At 54.1% G+C, this 16,623-nt stretch overlaps 2 protein-coding genes across 2 annotated transcripts; both read right to left on the reverse strand.

Annotated features, from left to right (window-relative positions):
- Window positions 1–2,507: 2,507 nt before the first annotated feature.
- On the reverse strand, window positions 2,508–8,432 carry C1qb (complement C1q B chain). The gene is made up of 3 exons (XM_004850537.3): window positions 8,290–8,432; window positions 4,267–4,474; window positions 2,508–3,246 (listed from the first exon to the last, which is right to left on the reverse strand). Exons 2-3 carry the CDS (start codon window positions 4,451–4,453, stop codon window positions 2,672–2,674), a joined length of 762 nt encoding a protein of 253 aa, XP_004850594.1. The 5' UTR covers window positions 4,454–4,474; window positions 8,290–8,432; the 3' UTR covers window positions 2,508–2,671.
- Window positions 8,433–12,218: 3,786 nt separating this feature from the next.
- On the reverse strand, window positions 12,219–16,107 carry C1qc (complement C1q C chain). The gene is made up of 3 exons (XM_004850536.3): window positions 15,972–16,107; window positions 15,585–15,766; window positions 12,219–13,045 (listed from the first exon to the last, which is right to left on the reverse strand). Exons 2-3 carry the CDS (start codon window positions 15,751–15,753, stop codon window positions 12,474–12,476), a joined length of 741 nt encoding a protein of 246 aa, XP_004850593.1. The 5' UTR covers window positions 15,754–15,766; window positions 15,972–16,107; the 3' UTR covers window positions 12,219–12,473.
- Window positions 16,108–16,623: the final 516 nt, after the last annotated feature.

Genomic DNA, 16,623 nt, shown 5'->3' on the forward strand with positions numbered 1-16,623 from the left:
CTCTCTATGTTGCTTACGTTGGCCTCAACTTGCAATCCTCCTGCCTCAGCCTACTGAGTAGCTGGGATTATAGGTGTGTGCCACCGAGCCTCATTTTTCAGGTTTTGCTTTTTGTAGTGCTGGGGATTGAATCCAGAGCCTGTGTGCATGTAGGTGAGTGCTGTAGCCTCTGGAGTGGTGATTCTCAAACGTTTGAGGGCCTGTTAGAAACACAGGTTTCCCACTTTGGCAGATCTGAGGTGGGGCCAGAGAGCCTGTGTTTCTAACAGTTTCACAGGTGACACTGATGCAGGGACCACACTGGAGAGCATGGGCTTCTAAGCTGACCCTCAGCCCCACCCTGGAAGTTCACAGCCCACCCAGTGAGTGGGAAGGGCTGTGGGAGGGGAGTGGAGGGAAGCGCTCCCAGGTCCCACCTGACCACCCTGTGGCTTCCAGGCTGGCTTCTCCTGGTGCCTACTCCCCCCTGGTGGCAGCAAGCCCGGAGCTGGCCTGCTGTGCTCAGCCCTAACAGTGCAGGGCTTCCCAGGGAAACACATTCAAAGCCTTTGAAGTTTGCAGTCCTTGTATTTCCGGAGTCCATTTCTAGGAATTTAACCCCAGGATCGGGGACATGTGCCAGAACATCAGCACCACATTATTTGTTTGTAAGGGGATGAAACATGAGACCAGAGCCAGGCACTTGTAGTCACAGAGCTTCGAAGAAGCCTAGGCGGCATTTGAATGTGGGTCTGCTTGGCCCCAAGAGCCACCCAGCATGGCCCCTCAGAGTACTTCCTGTTTGTTGTACTGAAGCATCCTGAGTCTATCCCTACCTGGGTGACATTGGGCAAGACAGTTCACTGCCCTGTGCCTCTGTGCTCCTGTCTGCGAAAGGGCAACGTGGTCATGACGGTTCCATGGGTTGGCACGAAGTACGTGGAGCCTAACACTGTGTGAGCCGTGGTCATTGTCGCTTGCTACGCCCCACCTTCCTTCTTCTTTGGCCTGCTCCTTCCTTTCCTCTTCAGAACTGGTTCAAGGCATTACAGGTCACCGGGCAGGCTTGCTGGTCAGGAGCAAGTGGGTGAAGGTGGAGAAGCTGGAATTTGGCCCTGGGGTCCAGAGGTGGCAGATGCTGAAAAGATCTGCTGCTCTGAGAGCCTGGACCTTAGACACACAGATTAAACACACTGGCTCTAAATCCTGGATCGCTGAGTGACATCCCTCCCTGTCCATAGGAGAAGCTGATGGCTCCCAAAGTGTGGTCCCCAAAGTAGCACCACAGGGAACTGTTAGGAAACGCAGATCCTAGCGAGCCATCTTGGCAATTCTGTTGCTCACTAAAGATGGGGAACTGCTGGCTTGCCTGTCCACCCCCATGGGCTCCTTGGGACAGCAAAGGAGGGAAGACTGGCCCAGGGAGCTTCATCGTGGGGTCACAGAGACTTATTGAGTGGCGTTTTGTGCATCTTGGGCTCTGAGTGGGCACAGAGATGAGCAGGGTCAGGAGCTGCGGCCTGATTAGGGAGCAGGGATGGGCGAGAATGAAAATCCAGATGCCGTCGCACATGCTCAGACCTGAGCAAGTGAGAAATGGCTTTGGAAGAGGTCAGAGGATGGAGACAAGGAGAGAGGGCTGGGGAGATGCAGCTTTGGGGAGGAGGTGTGGCCTGAATGGGGTTTGAAAGGATGTTTGGCTAGGCAGGGTGCAAGGATTTTAGGTGGGGGAAAGGTGAGAGGAAGGACACTAGGAAACATGGGCTTGTTAGAAAGCAGAAGGGCTCAGTGGAATGAGGCAGCCGGCCAGGTTCTTGGAACCCTATATCTAGTAGGCAGTGGGGAGCCACTGAAGGTTATGAGCAGAAGGGTGCATTTTTTCCTTTTTTTCCTTTTTTTGGTACCGGGAATCGAACTCAGGACCTAGCACTTGCAAGGCAGGCAGCAGAACCACTGAGCTAAATCCCTGGCCCAGTGTGCATTTATTCTAACTGGACACCTGAGCACTGGGCTGGGAAGATAATAAGAGAAAAGGTATGTGGGAAAATCAAGGAAAGGCTGCTATTCCCAGGTGCTTTGGAGCAGGGCCCCTTGATCTTTTATTGAAATAACGGGAAATGCCAAGTGCATTTTGCCTTCAAAGAGGTCTCAGGTCATCTGCCTGAGAATTCCAGCTCTGCTGTGGGATTATAGACAATCCCTCCATCCCTTGGGTCCTCAGTTTAACCCTCTGTAAACTGGGTGCAGTGCAACCTGTCTCTGAGGAGTGTGGAGATTAAGGAGAATGAGAAAAGGGTCTCACCAGAGCCTGGAGCACTGTAAGTGTCCTTGTCCCTGCCTTCCACTGTGTGGCTGTCCCAGAGCAAGATACAGACCCTCTGCCCTTCCAGTCACCTCCAATTAGATGGGATTTCTGCATCTAGAGGTCATTCATTCATTCATTCACTGTTTTGTCATTCATTCAATCAGCATTTCTGAGCACCTATGTGTGTCAGGCGCTGGGACCCAGAGTTGACTTAGACACTGTCTTTTGGCTTCCAAGAGTTTATTGACTCATTCATTGCCCACCATTCACAGAGCTCTATTCTGTGCTTTGCCAGGCAGGGGTGGTGTTAGGGGTAAAGTGGGCGTGGCCAGCAGGGGTGGTTTTGGGTGGCTGTGAACGGAGGTGACTGTGGCTCCACCTGGAGGGTCACACCTCCACATCTGGGAAGAGGAGGAAGCCTGAGAAGATGCTGTTGGCCCCCTCCATGCCCAGCAGGGAGTTCTTGTCAGTGGCCTCTAGGTAGACCATCTCCCCCTGGTCCAGCTTGAGCACCACACTGCCTGTGGTGACCTGGAAGGTGTTTTGGGTATAGTCGCAGAAGGTGACCACCTTCTGGGGCTGCTCCCGGCCCCGGACGAGGTTCACACACAGGTTCCCACGAGAGCTGGCGTGGTAGGTGAAGTAGTAGAGACCTGGCACCTGGCACGTGAACTTGCCATTGCGAGGCTCATAGTTCCTGTTCACATTGGTGATCGCGTTGTCGAAGCGGATGGCTTGCTTTTGTCTCAGGGGAGTGTTGAGGGTCTTCAAGGCAGAGAAGGCTACTTTCTGCGTGGCCTTGTAGTCTCCAGATTCACCCTTGGGACCAGGGCCTCCAGGGGGACCTGGGGTACCTTTTGGGCCAATGGGGCCCTTGGGACCAACTTTTCCTGGATTCCCAGGAATCCCTGGGTCGCCCTTCTCTCCAAACTCACCATGGTCTCCAGCTAGCCCTGGGATCCCTGGAAAAGCAGAGGCAAAAGAGATAAGGATACCAGAGGCCACTGAGGCCCAAAGAAAGAGCCTGGGCTGGGACATTGGGCAGACCCCTGCTTCTGTCTGGGTCTCTGATTCCCAACTGTAAAAAAGTGAAGGTGTCAAAGAGGGCTTCCAGGCCTCCTTCTAGCCCAGCTTTCTGAGCCTGGGACATGCTTGTGGTAATGGGATGGATGCTTGTGGGGAGGGGAGTGGTGCCCTCCTTGAGGCGCCCATACAGCTTAAGCCTAGAGCAGGCATGATGAGTTCACAGCAAGTGTACCACTTCTCACCCAATGCAGACATCCTTAATCGATTGCAGCACATGTTTTGGCTGCCTCTGGACTCCAGAACCCGCTCACTCCAGCACTCCAAGTTTGGAGCCACACCCTCTTGGTTTCTCATGAGGTAAGAGAAAACCTCTTTTCTGGTAGAGCAGCAGAGGACAGTGGCTAGGACTGTGGGCTCTGGAGACAGCAGGTGTGCATCTCACGTCACACCTGCTGTTATTAGCTGTGTTAGGTGTAGGGCTCCTCTGCCTCATCTGTAAAATGATGATATTTTGTGGGATTGAGAGGATCAAATGAGATTATATGAGGATGGGGCCAGCACAGAGGGCTGCTCCCAAACCAGATGTTAAATGAACTAATAAATGACATTTTACAGAGGGTTTTTCATGGTAAGGAGTCTCATTGGAACCCCACCTCAACCCCACAAAAGTCAGAGTCATTCCACCTATCCTGGAAGTAGAAGCAAGTGCAGGACTATGGGACCACAGTGGTGGTCTCTCTGTACCTGGACAGACTGGAAAGAGATCCATGGTCTGCTCTAAGCCTCAACTGGGCTAACTTGAGGAAGTCAGTTTTCCTGTCTCTAAATTGAGAACCAGAATTCCCTCTTGGCAGTTAATGGATTGGCAAGTGCTTTTGCAATCTCGAAAGCACGCGACTGTGACTTGGGAGGTACCAGAGGTCTTGGCCTGTGGCACTAGTGTGTCCCCACTTTACCTTTTTCTCCTTTGGTTCCTGGGGTCCCAGGTTGACCATCAGAGCCAGGTATCCCAGGGATGCCAGGGATGCCAGGGATGGCTGGGTGCCCAGTGCAGCTGCTCTGGGCCCAGGAGACATGGAGCAGAGCTAAGAGCAGCAGCAGCAGCAGCAGCTGTGCTGAGATGTCACCCCATGGGGTCTTCATTGTCACAGTTTCAGCTGCTTCCTGCAGGGGGAGATATTGGGATTAGTATCATGGGGATGCCACTCATTCATTCATTCATTTATTAATCCACCCCTTTGTCCATCCATCCATCAATCCCGTGTCCGCTGATGGTCACTTATCCACCACCTGAACTGGGTCCTGAGGATGCAGTGACGAGCAACACAGATGTGGTTCCTGCGCCCCTAGCGGGGAAATAGGATAATCAGGTCAACACACAAGTAAATAGAAATAGTTACAGACTGTGACACTAGCAGAAAAGAAAGGTGCCCTGAAGGACAGTGGCTGGGCTGGGGGTGGGAGGTAGCTAGTGCTTCCCCAAGGAAGGTCTCACCCCAAAAGACAAATGATGTCTAAGCTGAAACCCAAAGGTTCAGAAAGGGCAAGGACAGAAATGTTGCAGGAGGAGGGAAAGGTGGGAAGGCCCTGAGGTAGAAGTTGGGACATTGAGACTTAGCAGGGCATCAGGAGGGGAGACTGCATCGAGATGGAGCTGCTATGAGTGCTGGACTTTATTTTGCTGATTTTCATTCATCTGAGCCTCTCTGGGGCATATCCATGATGTGGGCCACCACTGTTATTTCTGAACCGAAGAGGACACTGAGGTCCAGGGAGGTGGAGTCACTTGCTCAGGTCCCACAATAAGGAATGGAGCCAGTGTTCCTGCCAGCCGCATTCAGGCCAGCTCTGCTGGCAGAGTTCTCAGCTTCCTTCAGGAGCTGCGGCTCTAGTGAGAGGATGGAGTGGGCCCTTCCCATGCCCCTTCTTCCCCCTAGGCTTCGGGGCTGACTTGAGCAAGCCAGCATGGCCAAAGTGCCATGGCATGAAGGGGCTGCTGTGCTTGGAGTCCAACCCTCAGCTGCTGCTGCTGCTTTTGGTGTTGTCTTCGTTGTCCTCCTCTCCTTCCTCCCCTTCTTCCCCCACCCCCTCTTCCTCCTCCTGCTCCTCTTCCTCTTCTGCCTTCTTCTTCTTCTTCTTCTTCTTCTTCAAATTCAGGCAACAGTCATATAACATTAAATTGACTGGGTAAAAACTTTTTTGGTGGCACTTAACACATTCACCATGGTGTGCAACTATTGTTTCTAACTAGTTCTCAAACATTTTTTTCATCCCAGAGTAAAGCCCTACCCTTTAGGCAGTTTCCTCCCTCCCTCCCATGCCTAGCCCCTGACAGTCACAGATCCGCTTTGTCTCTGGGGCCTAATCTAGGCTGCATGTTTCATAGAAATGGAATCCTACTGTACTTGACCTTTTGTGTCTGACTTGTTCCATTTAGTGGCCTGTTTTCCAAGTTCAACCATGCTGTAGCACGTGTCAGTACTTCTTTCCCTTTTATGACAGAATAATATTCCGTTGTATGGACAGACTGTGGGTGTTTATCCATTATTTATTGATGAACATTTGGAGAGTTTCCACCTCTCAGCTCTCATGAGTAGTGCTGCAATGACCATTCCCATGCAAGGATTTGAGCTCCTCTTATTAGTTCTTTGGGGGTATATATCTTGAAGGAGAATTATCAGTCTTACATAATTCTACGTTTAACTTTTTAAACCATCTTCAGGCTATTCTCAGCAAAGGCTCTTGCATCCATGGCTTGCTGTCGGACAGCCCATTTCACCTTTGCCCAGATTCATATTTCTCCCATCTTTCTAGCCTCATGTCAGAGCCTTTTCCTGCGGGAAGCCTTCTGCTTGGCCCAGCTGTTTTCTGTTCTTAGAAAAGGAGTTTGAGTGGGCTTTGCCCACCCAGCAGGGTAACTTTGGGGATCCAGGTGGGAGCATGGATGGGAGAGGCCTGAGGCTCCGAACTGTTGTTTCGGCTCCTTGTTGCCGCCACCCCTGTACCTAGAAGTGTGCTGTGATGCTTTGCCCTTACTGCAGGTGAAGAAAGGGCTGAGACCTGACCTCTGATTCGTGCTGACTGTGCTGAGCTCCCTGGAGCAGAAACCTGCTGGCAACTGGCTCCTGGGCTCTGTCAGTCAAGTCCTAATCACTCATTGCCGAGACCCCTGCACGGGCACCAAGGACCGGCAGCTGTAAAGATGAGCAGGACGGCTTAGGCACTGTCATGCTCCAAGGAGTGGCTGTCTCAGGGCCCAACCCTGCCTATCTCTGAGTAAGCCTCAGTTCTTACTCTCTCTGGAGGTTTCATAAAATGACAATTTGGCAGCTTTAATAAGTTGGGCACTTAGCAGGGGCTAGGCTCCAGGCCAAAGGATTTAAGTACCATTATCTCATTTAATTTGATTCTCACAACAGCCCTTTGAGAAAGTACCCTTGCTTGCTCATTTACAGATGAGGAAACTGGGGATCAGAGAGGGCAAGAACCTGATGTAGGTCACACAGCTTCCATGTGGCTGGGATTCAATCCACATCCACTGGATCATAATATTCAGTGTTGAGGTAACTATTCCTGACAGTTCAGAAATGGACTTTGGGACCAGACACTCTGATGGAAGGATGATTGCATGGGTTATGTTGAGAGGTCCTGGCACACGTCAGAGCCAGGGAAGGTTGCTAGGCAGCAAAACAGTCACTGAGTGGTGAGAGGACTGTCACGTTGAAAGCAGCACTGCCAGGGTTCAAGTTGGCCTCTGCTGCTTCTTAGCCAACAGCCTAGGGAAAGTGACTTCTCTCTGGCCACAGTTTACCCTTTGTAAAATGCAGACAATGCTCATCTCACCCTCGTGGGGTTGCTGCAAGGACATATCAATTAAGGCTTACAGCAGAGCCTGGCATGTTGGAAAAGATTAAAGAATATTCACTATATTATTATCATCCCATTCATCCAAGAATTGCTGAGTTTTGCAGCAGGAAGGAAGAAGATCAGAGAGGAGGAAGGGGGTCTGGTCCCTTGGGGAGACCGACTGTCTCTGGCAGGGGTAGCCCAAGGTAGACAGCTCCTTCCAGCTGGGGGGAGGGGGGAACATGGACAGGGTCCTGACTGGACTCAGGCTTCTCGGGAAAGAAGAAAGGGTGTGGGTAGGAAGATCCCCTCTCTACCCAGGGCCACTGAGTCTCAGACCTGGGTGAGGACTGAAAACTCACCTGGTTAGACAACCTGCTCTCAGCAGCCCATGTCCCTGCCCTGTCTGTTTCCTTCCAGCCTTCCCAGTCCCCATCCACAGCTTGGAAGCTGGCCAACTTGACCTTGAACTCCCCGTGTGCTGCTCCCTGGCTGCATGACCTTAATCTCTTGGACCCTCTGTGGTGAGGCTCATTTCTGAGACCAGGGTGCCAGGAGGATTAAGTGAGACAGTACTAGAAGGAATGAGATCCCTCAGGCAGCAGCCTCCCCTGCTTCCAGCAAACACTCCTGAGCTCAGGCAGGACAGATAACTGATCCAAACTCCACCTGCAGATCAAGCGATTTTCTGAAAGAGCCAAGCTAGGCTTTCTCGGCAGACACGGAGGAAATGAGAGAAGTGGGGTGCTGGGAAAACACTGGGCTGGGTACAGGGGACCTGGGTACCCACCCTATCTCTGCCTCTGCTCTAGACTTGTCTGGTGCCAGGGACTGGACCCCGAAAAGCTCCATTCTTCCCAGAGGGGGCCTAGGGCTCAGAGAAGCCAGATGTCTTGCCAGAGACGACCAGCATGGAAGAGGTGGAAGCCAGATGCAGCCCCTGTCTCTGTGACCTGGAGGCTCTGATGCTGGAGGCACCCACTGTGGGCTAAACCTGCACCCTCTGGGCCCTGGGTAGCCCCAGACTCCCCAGCACACTCCTAGAAAGCCTGACTCCTCAGGCCCGGGACTGCAGTTAAGATTCCAGCTGGGAATCATGACCCTCCACCCCATCACACCCCCCACCCACTAACCTGGGGACCTGGTGTCCTGTGATGCCTCCGGCCTGGCAGCAGTAGGACCAGGGGACAGGAGCTGCTGCTACCCGTCTATGGCGGAAGTTCCATTACCCAGAGGCAGGAAGGGCTTCCCCTCCACCCAGGGCAGTCCCTTTCCGTGGACCCAGCAGGCAGGATCCCCTCCCTGTCACCCCATTGCCGCCCCCATCCTGCTGTCTTCAGGCAGTTTCAGGTCCCATTTCTGACCCCACGGCGGGGGTTACAGTAAAGGGGGTGGCGGGTGGCCAGCTTTTTTTCACCAACTCAGCAGCTGTGAGGGGAACAGGCTGTCCCCGGGGATGTCCAAGACTGGCCACTCGCCTGCCAGGCCCTCTGAGCTCATGACCTTCCATGGGGACAGGGTGATTCTCAGAGGGTGACACAGTGGCTAGCCTGGTTGGTACCTGAGTGCTAGATTTAGAGCCAGAGACCCTGATCCCTATTCTGGCTCTGCCACTTACCACTAAATGTTCTCATCCAAGGAGCCCAAGGGAACTCCAATTTCCTCCACTATCTGATGAGTCCATAATTGTACCTGCTCTGCAACCTCCTGGGCCAATGGGAGGATAAGGAGGAGAAAGGGTCTGTGGAATGAGCTGTAAAGCACCATGTAGACTGTAATTGTTACTGTCACTTCATGTCCCCGGCTTCCTCTTTCTGGCCTCTTCTCTTCTGCTCCTTCCTGTTCTGCATCTCTGCTCCTTTCCTGTTCTCTGAAAATCATTGAATAATGCATTCTAAATGTGCTTATTATTTATTTATGCCCCTCCCTCCACTTCCAAAAAGACATGAAGCTGGTGATGATAATGGTCACAGGCAGGGGCCTGTTGTTTGTTGATCCTAAAATGATACCATGTTAGGATGGAGAGAGGCGTGGCCTACCCCTCATTTTATGTGCAGGGAAACTGAGGCCTCCAGGGCTGAGCCATCATTTGACAAATATTCCTGGTTCGCCCCTGTGTGCAGGCGCTGGAGAGTGAGGCCTGCCCTAGCCAGCTGTGACTCCTTCCCCATGGAGCCTGCCCTCGGGGAAGACTGGTGTCAAGCATTGAATGACACAAGGCGTTTGCTCCTGTGATAAATGTCACAAAGAAGCAGTGACTTCCGAAGCACAGCCCATGTGTTTGGGGTACAGAATTGCAGCCAGGCAGCCTGGACCCCAGGACATGACTGTGTCCAAGGCCATGTGCCAGAGCTCAGGCAGCAAGTGCAGGAGCTGGAGGAGGCCTCTGTGTTGGTAGAAGGGAATCAATCGTGGGCTTGCAGGGGTCAGTGAGTGGAAACTGAGCATGAACTATAGCAGGTGACAGGAAGGAAAATATGAGGTGACATGGCCCAAAGGTCTCAGGGCTCAGCAGCTAGAGAACTGTGGGGACAGGGTCGGTAGTGGGTTCTAAACACAGTGGAGGAGTTGACAGTTGACAGATCCAGGCATCCATGGTAGAGTGCCCAAAGTCCCCTGCACCTGGACATCTAATTCCTGCTGGCTGATGGCAATGGGATAGATGCAGTGAGACTGAGAAAAGAAATCAGTAGTGCTGAGCTTGGTGGCACATATCTGTAACCTCAGCACTGGGGAGGCTGAGGCAAGAGGATCACTGTGAGCTCAAGGCCAGCCTGGGCTACATAGTGAGTTCAAGGCCAGCCTGAACTACATAGCAAGACCCTGTCTCACAAAAATAAAGAAAAGAAAAAGAAAAAGAAAAGGAATCAGTAGAGCAGGGAGTTAAGAGCTTGGGCTTTGGATTCAACCACTGCTATGTTTGAGAGAGGCTCTGCCTCAGGCCCATGTGCTGACCTCAGTTTCCTAGATCCAATTCGGAGCATGGGTACTGACCTCCTGGGGCCACTGCAGGGGCCAGTGAGGGGGCCCCACTTGGCCAGGCCCTGCTGAGTTCCCAGCCCTCCATAAGCTCCCAGTGCACACGTGCGGACAGCAGATGGGATACATGAAGCCTGGGAGTGAAGGGGCCCTGCCTCCTGGAGCAGGGGGGCTGGGTTTGGGGATCAGGAGCCCAGGGGTCTCTGAGCCTTGACCCCTGTGCAGGACCCTGCTGGCTTCTGTGCCCATGAAACTGCTGACTCGCACCCTGATAGAGGAGGACTCCAAGAGAGAGTGAAAATGAGCCCTAAAACCCTCACCTGCCCACGGCCCAGGTGTCTCTTTTGCTGCCTGCCCTGTCTGGACCCACCCCACCCACCTTCCCCGCCACGGCAGACAGGTGGTGTTTTCTGGGGCTGTCTCTCCCAACCCAGAGAAAACAAGGAAACAATTATGGAAAATAAAAATGGCACAACACTTGTTGTTTCCAAAGCATAGGTTTCTGTTCTGACACCATGGCCTACATAAATGGCGTATTGATTTTCTAAACAAAAGAGAAATGAGAAAAAAGATGTATCACTTGCAGCATTGCGTGGCGTACTGCTAAGTGGTTGACGGAGTGACAGTATGAACGCAGTGGCCGGTGACCTGGGCCTGGCCCTGCAGAGGTGCCTGGGCTCGGTGAACTAGGCCGGGTTTCCGGGCCCCTGGCCCTGTCCTCTGTGTGTGTGTGTGTGTGTGTGTGTGTGTGTGTCTCCCTTCCATTTAACACAGGTCTTGAGGTCCTACAGAGTGTTGGCCATGTAGCAAAGAGCCAGTGCTCAGCAATGCTCACAACCACGTAGGGAGGCACAAAAGCCAGTCAGTGGCCCACAGGTGCTGGACTCCCCCTTCAGCCCTCCCCTGCCCTGTCTTCCCAGATTGTTTCATTATGGCATTTGGGCCTGCAAATCTGACTTCGCTCATTTGTTTTGTTTTAAATAAGTCTATAGGTTCATTTTATTCACCACCAGACCTGGGCTGTAAAGAGTCAGGCATGTGTGGTCCAAGTCTGCAGAGGACGCTGTGGGAACCCAAGGGGACATCGAGGGAGGCTTCATGGAGGAGGTGTCTTTGTGAAGCATCTGATGGTGGAGGGGCATCAACCAGGTAGATGGAAGAGTTGTGCCCATGGGCCGGGGCTCCATAGGATGAGGGGGTGGCCTGGGGGAAGGCATGGAGGTGTGAAATAGCCTCTGCAGAGCAGAGGTGGACACAGGTGGTGGCAGAGCTCGTGTGAGCCATGGCTTTTATGGCCCCTTCTCAGCAGGACCTTGCTGAGCTCCATGGACCCCAAAGCACCAGGCTGAGAGGCGCCCCCAGCACCGCCTGAAACTGCAGGCCTGGACCAGATGCTGCCTGGGACAGTTACACACTTGACCTCTCTGGTCCTCAAGGATGGGCAGCAGGGCTCTACCTTGGTCACCTCACAGGCAAACCTTGCTGCTTGTTGGCAGCAGTGGTTGCAGATGATATCTTGGGGTCCCAGGGACTGTGAGTTATTCGGGGTGAGCCAGACATGGGGGAGGTTCTCTCTCTCACCCACTCAGATCCAACTCAGAGCCTGGTCTGAAGGTGTAAAGGAGTTAATGTGTGTGAAGCATTTGGCACAGTGCTGGTGCATAGTAGGTACTCAGTAAATGTTAAGTACTGTGAATTTTAAACTCTCTTTACCTCTGCATGTAAGCATTCATTTACCTATTTAGGCATTCATTCATTCACTCATTCAGCACCAACTCATTGCACATCTCTTTGCCTGCACTGGGCTTGCTGAGCCCAAATTCCTCGTGAGCCCAGTGCTCCAGAAATTCCACCCACCTTTGGGAATTCAAGCCCACTCCTGTCTACCTGCAAGTCTGGGCACTTTTACTACCCCCTTGGGGACCTCTGGAGTGCTGTCACCCCACCAAACACCTCTCTCCACCAGGTTAGATGCCCTGAGCGCCACCTAGACACCCTGAGTCCACAGCAACAACCACAAAGGATACGGAGCTGAACTCGCCAAGTTCAAGGCATCAGTAGTGAGGAATCTGGGCCATGCATATTCATTGAACTAATTATTTATTCATATATCTCCCCGCCTCTTCCCAGACTTGAGTCCCAGAAGGTATTGGTTAAGGGTCAAAGGGATGGTGCAGCAGTGACTCCAGAAGGAGTGCAGAGGACGGAGAGGACTTGAAGGACAGGAAGTCAGGGTGAGCTTCTCGGAGGAGGAGTCCATCAGGTGAGAAGGGCTGAGAGAGGATGAGGAAAGCTGAAGGAGGTGGGTTGGCCCTGAGCCTGCAGCCAGCTGCCCACCCTAGTCAGGGAAGAGCAGGAAGCCCGAGAAGACGCTGTCGGAGCCCACGGTGCCCACCATGCCATTGTAGTCATTGACAGCCAGCCACACCTGCTCGCCCTGCTGGAGGTGCAGTAGCACGCCTCCTGAGCTGACCTGCTTGCTATTCGGCTTGCTATTACTGGGCATGTGGTCACAGAAGGTGGTCACCCTGACATCGTTGCGGAACAGCTGTATGCACAGGTTGGCCTTCTGCGAGGTGTGGTAGACGAAGTAGTAGAGGCCAGGCACGTTGCAGGTGAACTTGCCTGTGGCCGTATCATAATCCCCCTGTGGGTTGGTGACGACTGCGTTGAACTTGACTAGGCCGTTGACTGCTGGGAAGTGCTCTGTCTGCCGAGTGACTGTGAACACGGACTGGTGCTTCTGCTTGTATCTGCCTTCCTCGCCCGGCTCCCCTGGGGGGCCCCTGAGCCCCGGGTTTCCCGGCATCCCAGGGGCTCCCATGGGCCCATTTTTCCCAGGATGGCCAGGTGTGCCAGGATCTCCCTTCTGCCCCTTGGGTCCTCGAGTCCCCGGGATGGCTGGGATTCCTGGGGAGAGAGCAGGCGGGGCGGAAGCGATGGGCAGGGGCTGGGGAGGGCCCGGGTGTCCACCAGAGTTTGGCCTCTGTGATCCCTTCCCACATGGACTGCCCACCTGTGGCGGATTCGGCTTCCAGGCCCAGCTCTGGTGACCTGACCTCTGACCTAGCTTAAGGCGCTTCCCTGCCTTGTGACTCAGTTTCCACATCTGTGACTGAGAGGGCAGGACAGCACCCAGAAGTGTCAGAGCTGGCAGGATCTAAGAGAACGTCAGCCAGGGATGGCGGAGGCTGGATTCTTCTGTTCAGCCTACACAGTGTTTTTCAATTTTTAAAGCCAAACATTAGAAATTTCAGGACTCACTCACCTGAAAGTGTAGGAGCTTGGGGTTTTTTTGTTTGTTTGGATGGTGCTGGGAATTTTCTTGACGAAAGTCAGCAGACTGGTGAGAGGCAGGACCAGAGAGAGCTCAAGCTTCAGGCCGGGTCACCTGCGTCAGCTCCTTCAAGGACTTTAGCTTGATATTTGTATTTATACTTTTTCTACATTTTATTTTAAAGCAATTCTATAATTGTGGGGGCGGGGGCAGAGGACAGAGAGGGCCATGTACCCTTCGCCTGTCTTCCCCAGTGGTGTATCTTACAGAGCTAAAGTACAATAATAGCAAAACCGGGGAACTGACGTTCACAGTCTGCAGAGCTGATTCAGGCCTGGCAAGGGGTGTGTGTGCTTGTGCGTAGGTGTGTGTGTATGTGTGTGTTTCCAACACAAGCTTGTCACGTGTAGATTTGTGTGACCATACCATCTCTGTCATCAAGTTCAGGTGTATCTATTGTTTTTGTGTTCTTTTCCTCAGAGAGGACCCTCTTGACAACCTTTGGATCCTGCACACCTTTGCGTACCCAGAGACAGTGGTCACATCCAGGAGTAGCTGTGTGAGGCTGAGCAGCAGCCACCTGCTGAGGAGCAGCTCTCTCCAGCTGCCCCAGCTCTGTTCAACCCACCTCAGCCCTGGGGCCCACTGTCCTGCCTCAACTTCCCTGAGGTTACAGATGAGGAAACTGAGGCCAGACACTGGTCCAAGGCCACCTGGCCAGGACAAGGTAGAGGCAGGATTCAGGCTGGGCTGAATCCCAGTCAGAGCATGCAATCCTGCTGTGGCCAGAGGAGCTGTACCTCTGTGACAGTCTGTTCCCCTTCCCCAGACCTCACCCATCTTTGAGGTCTGACTCCAGTCTCCTCTTCCGGGGAGCCCTCCGGGACACCCCCTCACCCCAAGGTCATTGGCCTTTTGGCTCCCATCCTCCTCTGCCTTCCATGGGGCTGGACTTCTGTGCAGAGTCCCCCAATGGCTTAGGAGTGAAGAGTGTGGGTCAGGACTCAGAAGACCTGGGTTTTGGGCTGTGTGAGCCTGAGCAGGTGACGTCCCCTCCCTGATCCCATGGTAGCGTCAGGTCCTAGCCCTGAGCAGGGCAGGAAACAATGGAGAGGAGCCCAGGTGGCGGCTGGGCAGTGGCTAAGAGTGTGGGCTCTGGAGCTGGATGGGACTCCACTGCGTGACTTGGGGCAAGTTGCTCAATCTCTTTGAAACCAGGCTTTGACATTGCAAAATGGGAGCAAAGGATTTTGGCTTCAGTTTTCTCATCTGTGAAATAGAGCTAATGATTATATCCACCCTGCAGGGTAGGCAGAGGCAGAGCATTTGGAACCCTGCCTGGAACTCAGAGCCCATCTGCCAGCCTGGGCAGTGAGATAACCAGAGACAGCTGTCAAGGACAGGGTCCTCACAGTGGCAGACCTGGGACCTCACCCCAAATTGGAAGAGACCTCTGGGCTGTTGGTAAAATTCCACTCTATTGACAGAAGGGACCCTCCAGAGGGTCTTCCTCACCACCCACCCCCCTTCCACCTGCCACTGTCCCCTGAGAGCTGTGCCAGCCCTACCCAGCCTCACCAGCCCTCACTCAAGGGTAGGGTCACCACTCCCACCTCCATTTGGACCCCAACGCCAGTGCCCTCCATCTTCAGCCCCTAGTCCTATGTGGGGGCTCACCTGGGAACCAGGTGCTCAGTACCATCACAGTCACACACGTTTCACTCTCATGGCACCCCAACATGGGTCCTACCATCTCCCCATTTCACAGATCGGGAAACAGACACTGCAAGCTTAGTGGCTTGTGGGGTTCTCACAGAGGACAGTGGTGGGGCCAGGCTGATTCTGGCCATCAGTGTGTTGGGTGCATTTATGTCATAGTGTCCATGTGGCAGGGCGCTTGGCCCAGAGGCTGGCATACAATAGTTACGGGGCACTCTAGAGTTGGCCAGAGGTGTCCCCTGTGCTGCCTCCTATGAGGGTCCCCACCACCTGCTGGGACCTAGGCTCCCAGGCTCCCTCTGTGATGGAGGAGCGAAGGGGTGCAGCCGCCCAGATCAGCCCGGGGAGGCTCTGAAGAAGTGGAGCCGGCCCCACAATGACGGTGGGCTCTGCACTTCCTGCTTCTGAGTTGCCGCCCCTGGATGGTCACTCAGACCCAGGCCACAGACTCACCTGGCTCACCCTTGGGCCCCCGCAGCCCATCGCGGCCATCCTTGCCAGGTGCCCCTGGCAGGCCTGGCATCCCTGGGATCCCGTAGCAGCCTGGGCTGGCCTGGCCCCTGAGGGGGATGGCAAGCAGCAGCAGCAGCAGGTGGGCCCCAAAGGGGAGCCCCACATCCATCCTGAGGAGGGAGCTGGGACAGAGTGCGGAGTTAGCCTCCAGCCTCTCCCCACCTCCCCACTGCCCCTGTCCCGGCCTCCTCCCAGCCCCTGGACCCCACCCCCTGCAGCCCCTCACCCTTGAACCCTAAAGGGTGGATGGTGGTCCCTGCCACAGTTCAGGGACAGGGCAGGCAGAAATTGCCCTCTTCCCACACCCGGGCAGGGTCCCGGACTCACCTGGGTGTGGGCTTCTGGCCCGGTTACAGGGATACCCTCAGCTCCTCGTCCCTTGTGCCAACAGGAGGACACCGTGTTGGAGTGGACAAAGCAAGGCTTGCCCAGAGCAGCGCCGGCCCCTCCCCCACTGCTCCCCATCTCACATCCCCTTTCCCCCATTTCCCTGACTCGACACTTCCATTTGGGTTCTCAGCCAGGCTGACCGCAGCAACACCCATCCACCCCTCCCTACTCCCACCCTGGTCATGCGTCTGAAATGAGGAAATGGCCACTGTGTGGTTCAGAGTGTGTGTGAGTGGACATAGCCCCAGGGCACAGATATCCCCAGCCTCGGCTGGGGCCCCCCTAATACCCAGGCCTGTCTATGGCACATACTGTTCCTGAGGCCCAGTTATTTCACAGCCTCCTTGGGAAGAAGTTACAATCCCCCTTTACAGGTGAGGAAACTGAGGCTTGCGGAGGTATCAGCCCTTTCTCCAAGTCCCACAGTGTGGTGCAAAGCCTTGCTGTGACCCCTGTCAAGTGGCAGGCCTTATTCTAGAAACATCTGTGTGTCCATTCCAGAACACCTGGAACTTGGGGGCCAGGGATTTAGCTCAGTGGTTCCGCCGCCTGCCTTGCAAATGCAAGGTCCCGAGTTTGATCCCTGGTA

The sequence above is a fragment of the Heterocephalus glaber genome, unplaced genomic scaffold, assembly GCF_053883595.1.
Source record: "Heterocephalus glaber isolate CG9 unplaced genomic scaffold, H.glaber_assembly_v1.0 deba00001452, whole genome shotgun sequence".
Lineage (NCBI taxonomy): Eukaryota > Metazoa > Chordata > Mammalia > Rodentia > Bathyergidae > Heterocephalus > Heterocephalus glaber.

Coding starts and splice junctions, on each gene's coding strand:
- C1qb (XM_004850537.3), bottom strand. CDS start 4,453: ATGAAGACCCCATGGGGTGACATCTCAGCACAGCTGCTGCTGCTGCTG. Junction 3,247..4,266: donor AGGAACCAAAGGAGAAAAAG/GTAAAGTGGGGA, acceptor CTGCTTTTCCAG/GGATCCCAGGGCTAGCTGGA.
- C1qc (XM_004850536.3), bottom strand. CDS start 15,753: ATGGATGTGGGGCTCCCCTTTGGGGCCCACCTGCTGCTGCTGCTGCTT. Junction 13,046..15,584: donor GGGGCCCAAGGGTGAGCCAG/GTGAGTCTGTGG, acceptor CTCTCTCCCCAG/GAATCCCAGCCATCCCGGGG.